The sequence below is a fragment of the Zosterops lateralis genome (genome assembly GCF_965231275.1).
Source record: "Zosterops lateralis genome assembly, chromosome: 1".
Taxonomy (NCBI): Eukaryota; Metazoa; Chordata; class Aves; order Passeriformes; family Zosteropidae; genus Zosterops; species Zosterops lateralis.
Window position 1 is genome coordinate 26,190,350 of NC_139762.1, and position 17,597 is coordinate 26,207,946.

General features: G+C 38.0%; 1 protein-coding gene across 2 annotated transcripts in view; it reads right to left on the minus strand.

The window, feature by feature from the left end:
* Nucleotides 1-17,597, minus strand: part of SLC25A13 (solute carrier family 25 member 13) — a 102,945-nt gene that overhangs the window by 45,468 nt on the left and 39,880 nt on the right. For both annotated transcript variants that reach the window (XM_083881015.1, XM_083881016.1), the window contains exon 5: nt 3,567-3,706. In XM_083881015.1, coding sequence (XP_083737141.1) covers nt 3,567-3,706 — 140 coding nt within the window. The remainder of the gene's footprint in view (nt 1-3,566; nt 3,707-17,597) is intronic.

Below are 17,597 nucleotides of genomic sequence, written 5' to 3' on the forward strand. Positions count from 1 at the left end.
CCCTAAGCCTCCATGCCTGAAAGCTGAGACAACTCACAGCATAACTATGTTTCAAAATGAGCTCAGTAGCTGACAATTTATCAGAAAATTATTTATGAGATGTTTGTAACATATGTTGTGTATATGCAACTAATATAAAAAATATCACCTAAAAAAACCCTGAAAAACAATAAAGCAAAGCTGTAGTCTTCAGATGGTATCTGACTTGCAATAATTTTATTACTTTATTTATAAATTGTATTTCAGCCCCATATTTTTTTACCTAGACAAACTAAGGTTTAAAGAAATATAATCCTCATTACTTTGCAATACAAATTACACAGCCTAAAGAATCTTCTCCAACTATACTTAGATCCACATATAAAACAAGCACCTTCCTTGATGCTGGTAGTCCAGAATTCCCCCAGGTAGCATAAGACTTCGTGAAAAATTAATTTGTACATCATGGCAGGCATGCTGGCACCAGAATTCTAATGAAATTATTTCCTATTTAGAGATTTTACCCCAGCTTTCACTTACAGCTCATTAAAAGCTTCCTTGCCTTCCATTTAGAAATTTATGTTTGCATTCCATCCCAGTGGATCTACAAGTAATCAGATACAACACAATCTTTGCCACTGGAGTAGATCCCAAGGTTCAATTATGGAGAGCACTGCTTCATCAACTAATATTCGGGGCATAAATAAATTCCCAGACAATGCAAAAATGGTTTTACCAGGCCCACATATAAGCATATGTTAAAATTCATTGTGTGGAATAGATTTTACATGCTGAGAAAGGGACTGATGCTGCTCTTCATAAGGCAGACTTGCCACTTAAGTGATGATGTAACATGACCATATCCAAACAGATAAATATGATGGATACACAGCATAGCTAGATGAGCTAATTTTAAGCTAGTAAATGAGCAGGGTAAAACAACACACCTTGTGCTCTAGGTTGATGCAAATAGATTGTTAACTGTATTAGAGCCAAGGAGTCTGGAGGCTATACTTTCAGGCATCTGTGTTATTGCAGACAGAAAAAGTGCTGGCAGGATATAAATACTCAGAATCCTATATAAACACTTAATATTTAAAGCCACAAGAGATCCATCTTGTGCATGGATAAAATATACTAATGTTATTTTCCAACTACCTTGAGCTTTGTCAGAAGTGATGATTAGTCCAAATGCTGCAACAAATAATGACCATGGAACAAGTTTATGTGATATAATAGGATTCAATGTAAAAGAATTTGAATCTAGCTAGATTATTCCATTAGAAGTTGCAAATTGCATTGTACTTACAAAGCAGTACCTGAAGCGCCTTACAGAACCATCTGGTCCACGTTAAGTGCAATGTAAAGTGCATTCACACATCAGGAATGCAGAAAGGTAATTTGGTATCCACTGTGGTCTCCTGCTGTCTAAGGTCTAAGGTCGAGACATCAGACCAAAAGGACTGACTCATGCACAGGCAGAATGTCAAAAGGAAAGGCTGTGTTCTAAAGGTTACAGAGCTTAAAGGAAGATTTCCATGTCTGTGAACAGTAACTCTCCACTTTGTGCCGAGAGCCCTTTCTGTGCCCAAACTTCAGCATCTGTAATACAATGCTGCAAGGCAAGAATCAGCAGGGAAACTTAGGTGATTCAAGGATTTACAGTTCTAGAAAGTGGGTAAACAGATGTACCCAATTACTGTGACTGACTGGGCATCCTAATAGATTGTACTGGTAACAGGCAGCTTCAGCAGTCTTAGGACAATTAATTTATTTGAAAATCCTTGCTTCCTGCATTAATGTTGACAGGATCTTCATTAGCAGAATTAGAACTTTTCCTGAGTGCATCTCACCTCTCCAGAGACACCCAGAATTGTCATCCTTATTCTCCTGGTTTATGCTCTTCCTCCCATGCTTCTGACCTATATGGATCAGGACCAAAATGGCTGGTTGGTCCATTAGGACCACTGACATCTTCCAACATAACCAATTATCCCCACAGTATCATCCCATCCAAGAAAAGTCCTTTCAGATAAGAGGAACATCCCTACCAAGATGAGTCCTAATAGTTAGGACTAATCTCCAAAGTTAGAAAACTCCTGCCTCAGTGCTTGCTTTCCCTAATTCAAATTAAACACACAAAGGAACCCAAAAAAGGACTCAAATATTCCAAATATCTAGTCTTAACATTACAAGCTCTTTTAGGTCGATGGTTCTAACCTCTCTTAACCTCTATCAACAACTCTTACACACATGCTTTTTTTTTTTTTTAATGGTGAAAAAGTGTCATATTTTTATTCTGAGTTTTTCTACAGGTTTTCCTCAGATCTCCAAGCAAACAGACAGATGAGGCAAACAGGACTGGTACTTTGTTAAAACTGTGACTTTAAACTACCAAAACCAGGATACATTTCTGAGGCTTATTCTGTAGTTGGAAGGAGATACCAGAACACATTGCCAGAGGCATTTTTTCCGAATCAAATAGCACATTTGCTTTTTCATTCAAAAGAGGTTCTGATTCCTATTTCTGTCACAAAACTGGTTTATGTCTTAGCTACTTAGGAGTTACAATAGTCAATACAAAGCCTAAGGGAATATGATTGAATCATGTGATACCTGACATCCTCTTCACAAAGTTAATTAGGCTCTGTTCTACAAAGTCAATTTGAAACATTTGTCTCAATAGCATTATCTTAATTATTCCTCATCAAAATGATACCACCTCCTACTGTGAACTAACATACTTGTGTAAACAAGAAAAAAAGAAACCTTGCAGTCTTGAAGCAGGTTCCCATTTTAAAAATCTCTAGTGTAAATACTAATACAGGCATTAAGTATTCAGGAGGAATACAAATAAGAAACTCATGTGTTTCTTCTCTTTTCCTACTGAAGATTATTTTTAACAGTACTGATGAAATACAGATAATAGTTTTATTTTTTTTTATTAGCATATTTTACTTCCTGTAACAAAGTACCCAAAAGTTTGAATAGCCAAGAATTCCTTGCAAAAAGTAGTATTTTATTCTTTACAGGCTACAAGCAAATTTTCCCTCTCTAAGATAAGCTTAATTCAAAACAGATCAAAATTAAAGTGTGTGGAAATGGCTTGTAACAAATATTACTGGATATCAGGTCTGAATTAAATATGTTTGGTAAACATCCTGTTTACAGACAGAAGTATTTCTTAATATGAGTCTGGCAAGTTGAGTCCAAATGTTCAATACTGTTATTTAACATTCTTTGATTTGTAGATTTAAAAATACAGGAGATTTTCAACATTTAAGTCTAGGTTTTTAATTTCATGTCTATGTCTACTCAACAGTGTAGAAAAAAAATCACCTTCTGCATACAGGTGCAAAAACAAAGGAAAAGGAAAAAAAAAACCCAGGTAGCCTGAATCAGCAGTTTTTCCAACAGCATATCCTATTTATCAACATACTATACAAGTCCAGCACTCTGAGTGTAAAAGCCTACACTTGGTACATATTTCAACTTTGCTACCAGCATGGTATTTGGCAAGTTTGCAAATATTTTGATTCGTGCATCCTTCTTATTGCTCTTGACAAACCATACTGTATTAGACCCACCAGTAAAAACTGAGTGAACTCTGGATATGTTAGGTGTCTTTTTCTATCCTTTCCAAAATGCAGCTGTACGAACTCCGAATTCCAGTTAAAAGGAATGTGCTGATGAATCGTGGTCTGGCCAAAAACTTGTTTAGCATCCTCTGGGAAGAAAAGAAAAATGTTCATTTAGTAATAAAATAAAATAACAATAGAAACAAACATATAAACAAATACAATATCTTATAACAGGAAAGTAATACTGTTCATATAAATTAGTAACATATTGTAAAACAAACCTAATATTTTTTGTTTATTTAAATCATCACCCTCACAAATAGTGCCTGAAAAATATTTTTATTTGTGAAGTTTAAATGCACAGCATTTAACTAAAAGAAACTCAGATATTTCAAGTTTCAATTTCAAAGAAGGGAAGATTAAAAGACAATTTACAAAAACATGACTAAAGCTAACTTATTTTCAGCATAATCTTTTCAAGTTGCTAACAATGAAAGTTTTGTGTCACTATAATTCACGCTTTTGAATTTTTCCCAGAGTTCTCCACATTCAAACAAATCAACCACAAAAATACCATCATTCCAAGATCCACTTTTCTGGAGTTACTTATGGAGCCCTAACAAGCAGGACAGGGGATGGGAGGGACATGGAAGGCAGGAATAAAAACCAGCACTATGCAGATTTTAAACCTAAATCTACAGGGAGGAGGGCAGTGTGACAAGTATGATCACACTTCAAAAAAAGCTTCATATTTAGTAGTCACAACTGGGCAACAGTTTACTACACACTTGGCAGACTGGTAATACACAGTAGTTTTCATGAAGAAGCAACTATTTTATTCACAATCAGTAGTAAGGACCATATGTTTCTGCAACTAGATAGCAAATACCGTAAGTAATGAAAGCAGCAATGAGATCTGGGCAAGTACTTGTCTCAAAGGACAGAGCCCACTTCAATGTGAGAGTTTTGTCTCAGCCAAAAAAATAGGGCAAAGATATCCTCTGAATACAAGCTCAAGGCCAGAGGTTCCCAGCTGTTATATGCCTTCCTAATTGCTGTATGACTCTTCCAGCAACTCGAGCCAGGAGCCAGTTCTTGTCTCCTGCGAGTTCCTGTGAGCATGGAGAGATGGTTCCCAGGAGTCACTCCCTACCCACAGGCTGGGCCAGGAGCTGGTCTGCTCCCTTCACGCTTTGTGGAAGAAAGACCAGGAGTCCAAACCACGAGCTCCTGTCTGTCTCTGTGAGCAGCAGAGCTGTAAACCAGTTCTCAAGCATGGCTGGTGCCTGGGGTTGAGGAAATCAGCACAGCTTAGTGCTTGCCTGTATTCAGAACAAGCTGGGAGTCACCCCACTGGAGCCAGCCTCTGCCTGCCAGGCAGGACCAGGAGCCACTTTCCAGCTCATTCCAGTGCCACAAGCAAAGGTGAGAGCTGACTCCTTGGGGTGATATGGTTGTGTCTCCTGTGGATGTTGAGTTCTGGCTTCTGGTTCAGTCCATGCCAGGCTGGTAGAGCAGCTCTGCTGACTTGGGGAAATCCAACCAGAGTGGAATACCCTCTTTTAGGCAAGGAAGCAGGAAAAAGTGAGAGTGAAGTAGCACAGCTGAGAGCAAGGAAGATGTCAGGAAGAGACCAAGTAAATGAAGAATAAAGACACAGAAAAAAACAGTCACAAAGAGATGAAAGGGGCAGGTGTCCTGCTGCACTGATCCAGAAGCCCTGCAGATGGTATTATCTACAAGAACAGCTTGTTCTAAAGCAAGAAGGCTTCACAGAAAGAGCAGAAATGAAACTTCAGCCTCTTCCCATCTCATAACCCAGTCTGTTGTTTCATCTTTAAAAACAGCACCCCCTGATCCCAGGAAATCTGTAGTGAAAGAGCAAGTTGGATTTAACTTACAAACAGAAAGACTAACCCCAGTTAACCTCAAATTCATAAAATGAGTAACTCCAAGTCCTAATGTCTTTTGAGAATTTTCTCCAAGCAAAGTCAATGCCCCCAGGACAGCCCCATTGTTCATTCATGTCTTAAGCTCCATCACAGCCAGCTTGGATCTTGTCTGCCAGCATTCTCCAGGGGCAAAATTCTGCTCTCAAGGCAGTGGGAAAGTATATTGGTTCAGGGTGAGGTCCTATCCCTCTACTTGAAGTCTTTCATTTAGAGTGCTTCCTACTGACACAGCTCAAGGCACCTTGCCACATGTCACTGGAGATCACATTTGTAAAGTTCCTGCTTTCTGCCAGACTTTCTTCAAAGAAGGCAACTGGCATGAAAAAGACAGCCTGTCTTGCCTGCATACAAGACAAAATAAAGGTTGTCTCTTTCTTGCAGTGACCACTGCTTTTCCAGAGAAATAAAGACATTCACAGAGAAATCAGATGTTCATCTGCTTCCTCTCTCCCTCTCATCCCACATCCAGAATTTCCCCAGAACAAGCCACTGATACTATGTGGATGAGATTAGGAAAAATTCATAATTTACCAAAAGCTATGTTTGACTGGACTCCAGACTTGCATTTGTCAGAGAAAAAAGATGCATTCTTACCTGATGCAAGGTAAGAGATAGCAGAAACTTAGCTAGTACAACATGAGTCTGAAATTTGTTTTGATGAGGCAAGGCTCCACACAATTCTTACTTCAAATTGTTAACATATGAAAGCTGCAGTCTCCTTTGACTATGCCCCTGTAATTTTATTTTAATTTATTATCATACATTAGCTGTCTTGAAGGAACAATGTATCCTGTTACCCCAGCTCTGTGTCCTATAAACTCTCCTTGGCTAGAGCCCAAATTAAAATTCCATCTCAAGAAAATGAAATATACAATCATAGAATGGCTTGGGTTGAAAGAGACCTTAAAGATCATCTACCTTCAACTGCCCTGCCATGGGCAGGGACACCCTTCACTAGATCATGTGTCTCACAGCCTCATCCAACTTTGAAATAATTCAGAGATGAGGCATCTACAACTTCTCTGGGCAAGATGCCTCTGGTGAGACGGTGTCTCACCACCATCACAGTAAAGAATTTCTGCCATACATCTAACTTAAACCTACTCTCTTTCAGTTTAAAACCGTTCCCCTTTGTCCTATCTTGTGAGTTCCCTTTAGGTACTGGAAGGCTGCAATAAGGTCACCCCAAAGCCTTCTCTTCTTCAGGCTGGACAATACAAATTCTCTCCACTTTTCATCAGAGGAGAGGTGCTCCATCCCTTTAATCATGGGTTTTCTCTTCTGGACTTGCTCTGACAGGTCAATGTCCTTTCTGTGCTGGGGACCCCAGAGCTGGATGCAGCACTCCAGGTGGGGTCTTACCAGAGCAGGGCAGAATCCCCTCCCTCACCCTGGTGGCCATGCTGCTTTTGGTGCAGCCCAGGACACGTTTGGCTTTCTGGGCTGCAAGGGCACACTACTAACACATGTTCAAACAGTCAAGTGAAAAGAATGGTAACTTCAGACTAGATATAATGTTTAATTATTGGCATTACAAAAGGTAAAGGAACATATAGCAATGAAAGTGAAAACCTCATGAAGCCAATTAGGAATATAATAAGGTCTCTATCCAGACCATTCGCATTCTCTTGTCTGTTTTAGAGATTAAAGACTACAAGTGTGTCTCAGAAGTTCATGTAAGTACAAGTACCACTCTAAACAGTCCAAGTTAAAGATGTGCACTTAATTTTTCCTATGACCTGGAAAACACAGACTACCATATTAGTGTAGATATGGTCAGAGAACCCACACAACTTGATATTTTCACAATCATACTGTATATTGATGTCACTATAACTTGGCAACTACTACCAGATGCTTTTCGGACAAAATGCATGTTGGATGATATAGTGTAGGCAGCTACTGATTGGAAGATTGCCTACTGTGCTTCTACTGATTCTTTGATGGCATGAGACATGGTATCACCTTTGCCACTGCCTTTTTACACATATCCCATCTTCCTTTTTGCAACCATTTATGGTACACACACTCCTAGGCGCCTAGTGAACAATCTTCTTCCTCTTCCTTCACTAGGTCTCGTTATCCATTCATCTACCACATCACTGACTCAAGTCTCATCTGTAGGCAGACTGCCCAATTCAGACGTTAACAGCCATTCACACTACACAAAAAATTTGAAGTGTCTTAGCTTGTGATTTAACCATCAAAAGATATCCAATTATGTACCAGAACTCACTCCAAGTTATTGTTCAGTTCTCACAGTGCCATCTTCTAATCATCTAAGCCTAGTATTAAAATAAAAAAATAGACAATGAAAAAAATGCAGTTTTGCATTAAACCTGCAATTGGAAGTTCTACAGCTACCCACAAGTCACTTAGCTAAACACAGGGAAGCTGAGGTGTGCTTCAGTAGCCAAGAGTTATTATGTCTGTTTAGACTTTTTAAAAAAGGAATCTATTTCAGAGCTACAGAATAATTTGTAATGGAAAGGACATCTGGATTTCATGGAGCCCAGCTACCAGTCAAAGAAAGTCCAACCAGAAGAGGTTGCTCAGGGCCATGGCCAGATGAGGTTTGAATGGCCCCTCATGAATTTCTGATTCAGGATGTCAGGGTAAGGGAACTTTGAAATCCCAGAGGGTCATAATCAGTGGCACAGCATGTATTTGGAGGCCTGTCACTAGTGGTGTTCCCTAAGGTTCAATATTGGGCCCAGTTTTAATCAGGAAGTTCCACCTGAACATGAGGAAGAACTCCTTTACTGTGTGGGTGTCTGAGCACTGAAGCAGATTGCCCAGAGAGGCTGTGTCGTCTCCTTCACAAGAGATACTCAAAAACCATCTGGACACAATCCTGTGCCATGTGGTCTAGGATGACTCTGCTTGAGCAGGAAGGCTGAACCAGATGACCCTCTGTGGTCCCTTCCAACAGGACCCAATCAGTGATTCTGCGAATATCTCCAACAGAAATGGACAAATGTGATTTGATCCTAAACAAGTATTTTATCAAATTATCTGATAACTGGAAGCTTAAAAATCCAGTTCAGAACACTGTTTAATTGCTTTAGTTTTAAAAAAGCAAAATGTTAATGTTTCAATGTCAAGAGCCATAACAGCACAAAATCAATCTAAAGCTAGCAAAAGATACAACCATTTGTGTGTTTGCATTGTTGAAACCAGAGCTGTCAGAAAGCAAAACAAACAACAGGTTGAAGATTTTAAACACTCATTTTCAGAAATTCATGCTGTCACTTTATCAATCTTTCAAAAAATTCAACTTTGCAACTCAATTTTAAATTGCAAGGTTCTGAAACAAATAATTGTTTGTCCCTCCACAATCTCTAACTAAAAAAATAGCTACCTTGCCATTCGTTTCTGATCACTGCATGAAAGAGTTGTTTTATTTTCCCTCCAGGTGATCTGCCTGCTGATTTACAGTGGGGGATTTTGGTCCTTTAAGTCCTGGGGGCCTTCTTCTCTGCAGTGTACTGATGCGTATGTTTAAATGCTTATTGCACAAACAAGCATGCTGCATTCACATTTTCACTCCTGTGACTCCATTCCATTTTCATTCTTATGACATTCCATTTCCTGTGATTAAGAAGTAAAATAGAAATAAAGCACGCTTTGGAATAACTACAGACACTCTTGATACAACAAGGACCACCAATATTCTCCAGTGAAATTTGGATTTATAGATTTTAGATTTTAAAAGGAAAACTCTGAAAGTCATTATTGCTACTGTATTTTGTATGTAAGGAAAGTCACTTAACAGAACACGCTACTAAAATCTTTACTGGGTATAGTCCATAAATATCTGACATATTAATCTGAAATTCTTTCAAACTATTTATTTTGCAAGTATATTTTTCAAATGTATTTTGCAAATATATTTTTCATGTGCTGTCATCATTAAACCCAGTTAACACAGTCTCAACAGAATCTCAAAAATTTCATGATCATCTACAAAAATTCATTGATCTTACAAAATAGTCACAACATTTTTGCAGAAAACCTGTCATCCTCAGCTCTATTTTCTATAAAATCTATACATTTTATATATCTTATTCCTTTACACAAATAAATTATTTGAACATAGTAGAGAAAATGTGTACCAAAGCCTTGGGCCTTGAGAAAAAATGATATTATCCTGATGATATTTATAATAGCAACTTTGGTAAAGAACACGAACTACCTACCTCCTGCAAAGAAGAAAACGATTTTGCTTTGATGAGAGTAGCTGTTTCAATATCATGACTAGGAAACCCCAGCACCTTACCAACCACCCGACCTCAAGTTCAGAGGAGATGCGGACAGAATCATTTCCACAGGCTTTGGTTCTCACTGACCACTTGAAACAATTCCACATTTTCCATAAGCTTCATGATCCTGAGTACACCACCATGTTCTGCAACTTCTTCCTCATGCACAAGCATGAGGTATATGGGTCCAGGCATAACACTGCAGGAGGAAGAGCTGGAAGAAGCCTCATTTCAGGTCTTAAACTCTCTTGATGAGGTTTGCTGTAGGGATGCCTACATCTCAGAGACCAGAACCCTCTGATTTAACTTCCCAACCTTATCTTAGACCTGCTTCATCCCTATGGACACGTCTGGCTGACCCCTGGTCACTGTCACCAGACCTGCTTTTCTGTCCATGCTCAAGTAGCATGGGACTGCACCCCTTGTCAGCGAGAGCTGTGCCCAGGAACCAGTCTCTTGGCACCCTCATTCACATTGGGGTTGTCAGTCTGATGGAACAGCCAGCTCCTGCTGCTCCTGGAAACAGAAAAATTACAGAATAGTAGAATATCCTGAGTTGGATGGGACTCACAATGATCACTGAAGTCCATCTCCTGGCCCTGCACAGAGCAACCCCCAAGAATCACACCACAAGCCTGAGAACATTGTTCAAACGCTTCTGGAACTCTGTCAGGCTTGATGCCATGACCACTTCCCTGCGGAGCCAAATCCAGTGTCCAACCACCCTCTGGGTGACGAACCTTTGTCCATTATCTAACCTAAATGTCTCCTGATACAGTTTCATGCCATTCCCTCTGGTCCTATGGCTCTTCAGCTCAGGGCACTGCAACCCCCTTAGCCAATCATCCACGTTGAAGACAACAGCAAAGCAACTGTTAAACATCTCTGCCTTATCCATGTCCCTGTTTGTGAGGTGACCATTCTCAACATGTAATGAGACAATGTTATTTCTGGACTGTGTTTTGCTACTAGCATATTTTAAAAATATTTTTTCTTGTCCCTCACATTTTTAGCCAGCTTCAATTCCAGTTGAGCTTGTGTGACATGAATTTTCTCTGTATAATGCACTGGATATACATCTGGTTTTGCCTTAGGTCAAAGCAGATCCTTGTTCTGCCAAGCCGGCCTTCTGCCAGGCTTGCTTTACTTATGACATTTTGGAAGAGCAAAAAACTTGCGTAAAAGCATATGTGTACAGAGACAGGTACATACATGTATATTTATATATATGTATGCCAGAAATAATCAAGTAATAACTCTATGTATTATCTTGTTTTACTGGAAATGTTGGGATTTATCCAGGATTTGGGTTGGCTTATTTTTGTTTGGTGATTTGTTTTCAGTTTTTTGGTGGTTTTATTTTGGGTTTGTTTGTTTGTTTGTTTTGTGTGGGTTTTGTTTGTTTTTGTTTTGTTTTCATTGTTTTTTATTTACTGTTGTGAACTTCAAATTCACAGCTACTTAGAATTCATTTCCATCCTTGATAATGATGACTTTTATTCTGGAAAAAGTATGTCAACATCACGTCTGTTCAGATAAGATGTGGAATGACAGGTACTCCAGGTACTTGGCTGGGTTTTCCATTTATCCCTATTTATGTAGAAGAGGAACAACACTCTGGAAGTTACAAGCATTACAATCACCTTCTTCATCTCCCTGCTGAGGAAATAGCTCAAATAGTTTTATGATGGCCATGCAGTAAATTGAATAACACATTGGCGTAGTTTCATTACTAAGGACAGTGAAGGAAAGGTACTCACCCCTCCAACTTCCCTCAATAAAGCATTAAGAGCAGGAAGGGCTGTCACACCCACCTTTTTCCATAGGTTAGGAGCCCTGAAATAATAAACTAATGCTGTATTTTCATTTCCTCTTAGTTCCTCACAAAACACAGAACATAACCTTTTTTGCAATTGTGAATTAAAAAAAAATTAATTAGGTCACTTCTTCTTTAAAATATTACAAAGAAAGTAGTAGAATACTCAAAGTGAAGCTAGCAGAGTAGAAATGGAGCACATAATTTGAAGATAATGTGAGTGTATAACACTACTCAGAAAGGAGGAGGATAGTTTGAAAAAAGCAGCTCAGGTCAGTGCAATTTATCTGTTCTCTATCATGTGGTATCACTACCATTGTAGAAATTATTCATTCAAAAGAGTGCAAAACCCTGCCTTAGTGCACCTGATCCATTTAAACTAAGATCAGTTTCACCTGCACCTGAAAAATATGGTCACACATATATACTTGTATGCAAACACCTGAAAACCCCTAGAATTCACTTCTTTTGATAACTTTGTGTGTTCATTTTTTCACAAGACTAGTTCTTCCTAACCCAGAGAAAATTCCCAAAAACAAAATTTAACTCAAAGAATGGAAAATGTCATTTCAAACAATTTAATTACTTTGAACTACTCAACTGTGGACTAGTGCTGAATTTTGCTATTTGACATAAGGGAGTGTTGCTTGTGTTTAACCAAACCTGAATATCAAATTCAATGCCCCATGTGGGCAAATGAAATCATCATTTGGACTAATTTCTGTTATCCCTATCATGGCGATGTAAAAACACAGGACTTTCAGAATCCAGACTGAATCAACACCTTTGGTTTTTTTTAACACTGGCAGGGGCTAATTTCACTGAAGTTGTCCAGCAATAAAAATTTTACTTCAGAATTCACATCTTTGTTTCCTACAGCAATTTAATATACCAACCAAAGTTATAAAAACAAACTCCTGGCTCAAAGAAATAATCCTGAGCTTTACTGTTCGCTTTCCAGCATAGATTTGAGAGCTCTATGTCTTTAAAAGCTATTTTGCTCAGATAGATGATATTTTTTTAAAAAGTACTTTCTTGAAAAGCATTAACATACATTTCCCCTCACTTAAATACTTCAATTTCAAACACACTACAAAATATACTCCCACAACAGTACTGTATTAGTATAAAACTATTTTAGTTCAATTAAAATGTCTAATTATCTACCCTCAAACCTATCTAAACCATAATTTTCACTTTGAGCACTTCCAATGTATTCTCAGTTTTGTTTTCTTTTATCAGCTTCTCAAATCAGGTCCTGAATTCCAAATGTTAGGAAAAAATAGTCATTAACTGCTAGGTAACAGCAGATTTTCCAATTTAGAAAACTAAATTACACACACCACAAAAATATGTGTATTTTGCTACCTGAAATTTCATATTAAAATCTGTAATAGCAAAACACTTTTCTTGCTCTTAGAACCCAATGAAGTTTCTACTTCCTAATCTGCAACTCCAGGCCAGATTGAAAATGGGATGAGGAAAAATCTTAATAAAAAACAAGCTTAAAGTGATATACTGCTCCTGACATGGTTTAAAGTATGTTCTGGTGTGGAAGCTTTTGCTGCCTCCCCAAGTGCTGCCTTGTAATCATGTTGGGCTTTTTTTTCCAACAGGATATACAGATGGTTGACCCTCAGGTTACCAAAGAGTTACTCTGTTAACCAAAGAGCGACCTCATACAGTTGAAATTGACTCTCAAATTGGTGTGTTCCCACCTTTCCTGCACCTATTTTTCTTCTTTTTAAGTAGCGCGAAGTAGCAGCAGAAAGCATATTTTAGCCATCTGAGCATGTAGTATTCTTGAACTATCCCACCAACTGGAAGTGCTCTCTGTTACCTCTATCTTTTAAAATTGGAGCCATTATAGTCAATTGTGCAAATCTATAGTTGGTCTTCTGTAAAAAAGAGGATTTTTAACCCACTGAACTGGAACATCTTCCAAGCAGTTCTTCAGATCTTTGACAAGATACCATACAATATACACATGCCAATCTGATATTCCCATGTATCTACATCCAGTTGTTCAAAAAAGACTCATATGTAATTTAAAAAGTTCCAAAACTCAGGGTATTCTTTTTGCAATAAAAGCTGATCATTAAAGAAGTGCAATAAAGGTCCACGTATAAAAAAAAAAAATGGATGCCCTCACGTTTTTTTACCTTCAGATAACATATCAACATCTGGAGCCCATCAACGAGAAGCAAAAGCTTATGATACTTGTTGAGCTGCTCTTAGAAAATGCATTGGTTAACTCAGCACACCCTCATGCATTAACAAAGACTCCAACAGCCCCAGTGGAGTGCCAGCATCCTTAGATGCAGCCACAGCAGGGAGGAGAAGCAGGAGGCTGGAGTCTTTCACTAAAATTGGTCATTTTGTGGCTGGAAGAAGCAACAAAGGCTGCACAGCACCTGTTGTACACAGAGGTGAGATGTAGACCAGTATTGGTAAAAAAATGTCTATCAAATGTTGTAAGTAGACTTTAAAGAAGACAACAACCAAACAGATCCCCCAAAATGCCTCCAACAAACCATAAAGTCCAGTACCAATCAGTTCAGCATGCATTCTCTTTCAGGAGAGAGACACTACCTACTGACCATAATTCACTGCCCTAGCCAAACTTTTCAATAAGGACAGAGCAGTATTACAGATTATTTTAAAATAATGAAAATATTATCACACAGAACATGCTTGTGCCTTCATGATTCTTCCCAATCAAGAAGATCCATGATAAGCTTCAACTTCACAAATCTACTGAAATAGTTGTCTTTTTTATCTCTTACCTTCCCCCTGCTCTGTTTTTTTGTGCTCTTGTCACTTCTGAAAACTACTAGTTCACTTTCTCATGGCATATCCATACAGCATTCTGTTGAACTTCGCCCTAATTTTTCACTGAGATACTCACGCACTCTGTTACCTGTGCTAAATACCATAAATACCACAAAACAAAAGAAAAAAAAAAAAAAACAAAACAAAACACCAAGGTTCTTTCCAAGGAAAGTATCATCACTCTCAGCAAATAAAACTCTTGATTCAAATTTGCCCGCTTCTTCTGTTGCAGCTGTATATAAGGGGAAATAACATGAATTTACACATGGAATATTACATAATTTGCTTACTTAAAACCTTTTAAGAAATCCCTTAAAAACATTTCTACTTGAACTGTGGCTATCTAGAATTCCAGTTCACTGGCAACAGCCTTACATTTTTTTATTACCTTTCCTGGCCTCAGGAGAAGTTAGCAACAAACTGCCAGCCCTCTAAGACCTCAAGTTTGAAGAGCATTAGGCCCCCTGTGGGCATAAAAAATAAATTTACCCCTCTTGCCCTGAGTAATAATAATAAACAAAAACAAAAAAACCCAGCAGATCACTTTCACCAAGGTCAACAGCACAACCTGCTAACAAAAATAGAATATCACTTCTATTTTCTCCATACAAGGCAGCTGGGGGATGATGCATGTCGTATGTATAGAGAGGCTGATGGAATGGGGTTTTCTTAGCCTGGAGATGAGAGATCTAAAGGAGGTGCTCATTGCTGTCTACAGCTACCCAAGAGGTGAAGGGGAAACAGAAGAGATGCACAGTAGAAGGACAAGAGGCAATGTATGCAAGCTGGAACACTGGCAAACCCAACCAGCCCTCAGGAATTTAGTTTCATAGTGATCAAACACTGGAAGATGCTTGTTCATAGAAGCTGTAGAGTCTCCAGCCTCAGAGATTATCTAAAACATTGATTAGGTATTTCCCTTCAAGCAAATGCCCTTGATGGTGGCACTGCAATGGTTTGAACCATATGGCTGCCACAGTTCCTTCCAATCTGAATTATTTGATGATTCTCTTACCATTCCCAACAAAACAACAGAACAAAACCAACAACAAAGAACAAACTGAAACTGAATTTCAGTTCTGAATGCTTTAGAAAACTCAGCTGCATTTTCTAGACCAAATGAAACCAAACAGTGTAACAGGACAAAGTTTCTCCTAATATTGAGAATCGCAGATTCACTTTGTATCCAAACAGGCTCTCTTTTACTTAAGATGCTTGCATCCAAGTCTGCCTGGTTACATAACATTTTACTTAAAAAAACAAACAAACAAAACAAAACAAAAAACCACAAACAAACAAAAAAAACTTGTCAAGTTGACATATGTCTAGAAATGAAATTCTCAAAAAACAGTCTGAGAAGATTTAAAAATTGTTTTGAAGGAAATAAATATACTAACAAATCTACTTCACATCCTCTTGTAATTAAAACTGGCAATTATTTGTGCAAAATCCAATACTGTACAAATAACAAAAAACATCAGAGACTACAGAGATTTTGCATCTGTAAGGTTACCACAGGATCCATCATATCTAGGCAGCTGTCATTTATAAATCAGCAAATGTTTCACTGTATAGGTGAAGCTGTGATGTGTAAGCTAACGCATCACTAGCTACAACTGGTTTCAAGGCAATTTGTACCAGAAATAGAAGTATCACTGATAAATACTAAATACTGCAAATTATCAGGAGATCAAAGCTTACAGCCACAGCAACTTATTTTGTTGGTTCAGATCTAGCTTTTCATTGCTTTACATGGTACTCAGTGCACCAGGCTGTGCATCACTAGGCTAAGTGTTGTGCAAGAAATAAAAAGAATTACAGATTCCCTAAGAAGTCACACCAGTGATTACAGTGTAAAGCATAAAACAAATATAATCCTCTGTAACAAAAGCAAAAGCTACGTCACACAATCAGAAGCTAATTCTTTAGTCATTAAAGTGACTATGAAACTCTTGTAATTATTTTTTGCATACTAAAAAAAATATCAAAGCATTATCATAGAGGAAAAAACTCTGAAGCTCATCACAATAGCTGTGGAGCTATTTAAACATCTCTTAAGAGCTATGTCCTTTTTGAAAGTTTACAAACAAGTATTCAGGCAATGCAAGTATCAGGTATCACCAAACAGGAGCACTTAGTAATATGTAACCTTAATTAATGTGTTTATCTAAGAAATGTACTGATATAATTAATAACAGAAGAAGAGACCCACAATAGTTGTTGACTGCATGCCAATAAAGTCTTGTTTAGAGATAAAAGCAAAATACAACGTTTGAATCTGCAGCTGCTACACTTAACGAACAAAAATTTGGGGGCTGGGTTCCCAATTTCATCATTGTTTGGTTGGTTTTTTTTAATTAAAACTGACATTTTACAGCATACTTGTATTTCTCTAAGCAGCACAACGCAGCATCCATTTTGAAACAACTTCAGATTGAATTAGAGGACCTCTAAAAAAGAAAACCAAAACCATAAAACCACACAATATACCACAGCTCCATTTCATTAAGTACAAGAGCAAGAATTTCTGTCTGGTGGGTAATTCTACTTTAATACAAATCAGAATTAAAATCTTTAAAGCAAGTTCAATAATGGTTGGCAGCACAGACTCAGGCAACCACAGCTCTTACTGTGTCTTTCCTTAGTCTCTTAGCAAAATCAACATGGACAACACTTATTTTGCCCTTCACTAGGGCTTGTGAGAACTAGTATCAGAAAAGGAAAGTTCCAGTTCTTGGGTTTCACTGCTGTGTTATTCACAGCTCAGAACTGATAGGTACCATCACTTATTTTACCCATCCAAAATTAAAGACAAAGGTTACAATGATTTAGTTTTTAAACACTTTTTTACCCAACCATCTCACCATTTTTAAATGCCATCCAGTAAAGAATTTCAAAGGGCTCTGCTTCTTTAATGAGGCATTAAAATACAGTCATACGACAAAAAAGCAACTCTACTAAGTCTCTTAAACCCCTGGACTTACATTATCAGCTTTTATGTGCCTGTCAACACTCAACAGTAAGAAGCAATGGTTTGCTCTTTGCCTCGAATTTAAAAGCCAGCTAAACTTCCTCTCACTTTCCTGCTGAGAGCTTTAACTCCTTACAAACTGTCGAAGCTTTGACACTTCAGCAGAAAGTAAATCTACAACATGATGCAACAGCCAGGTGTAGT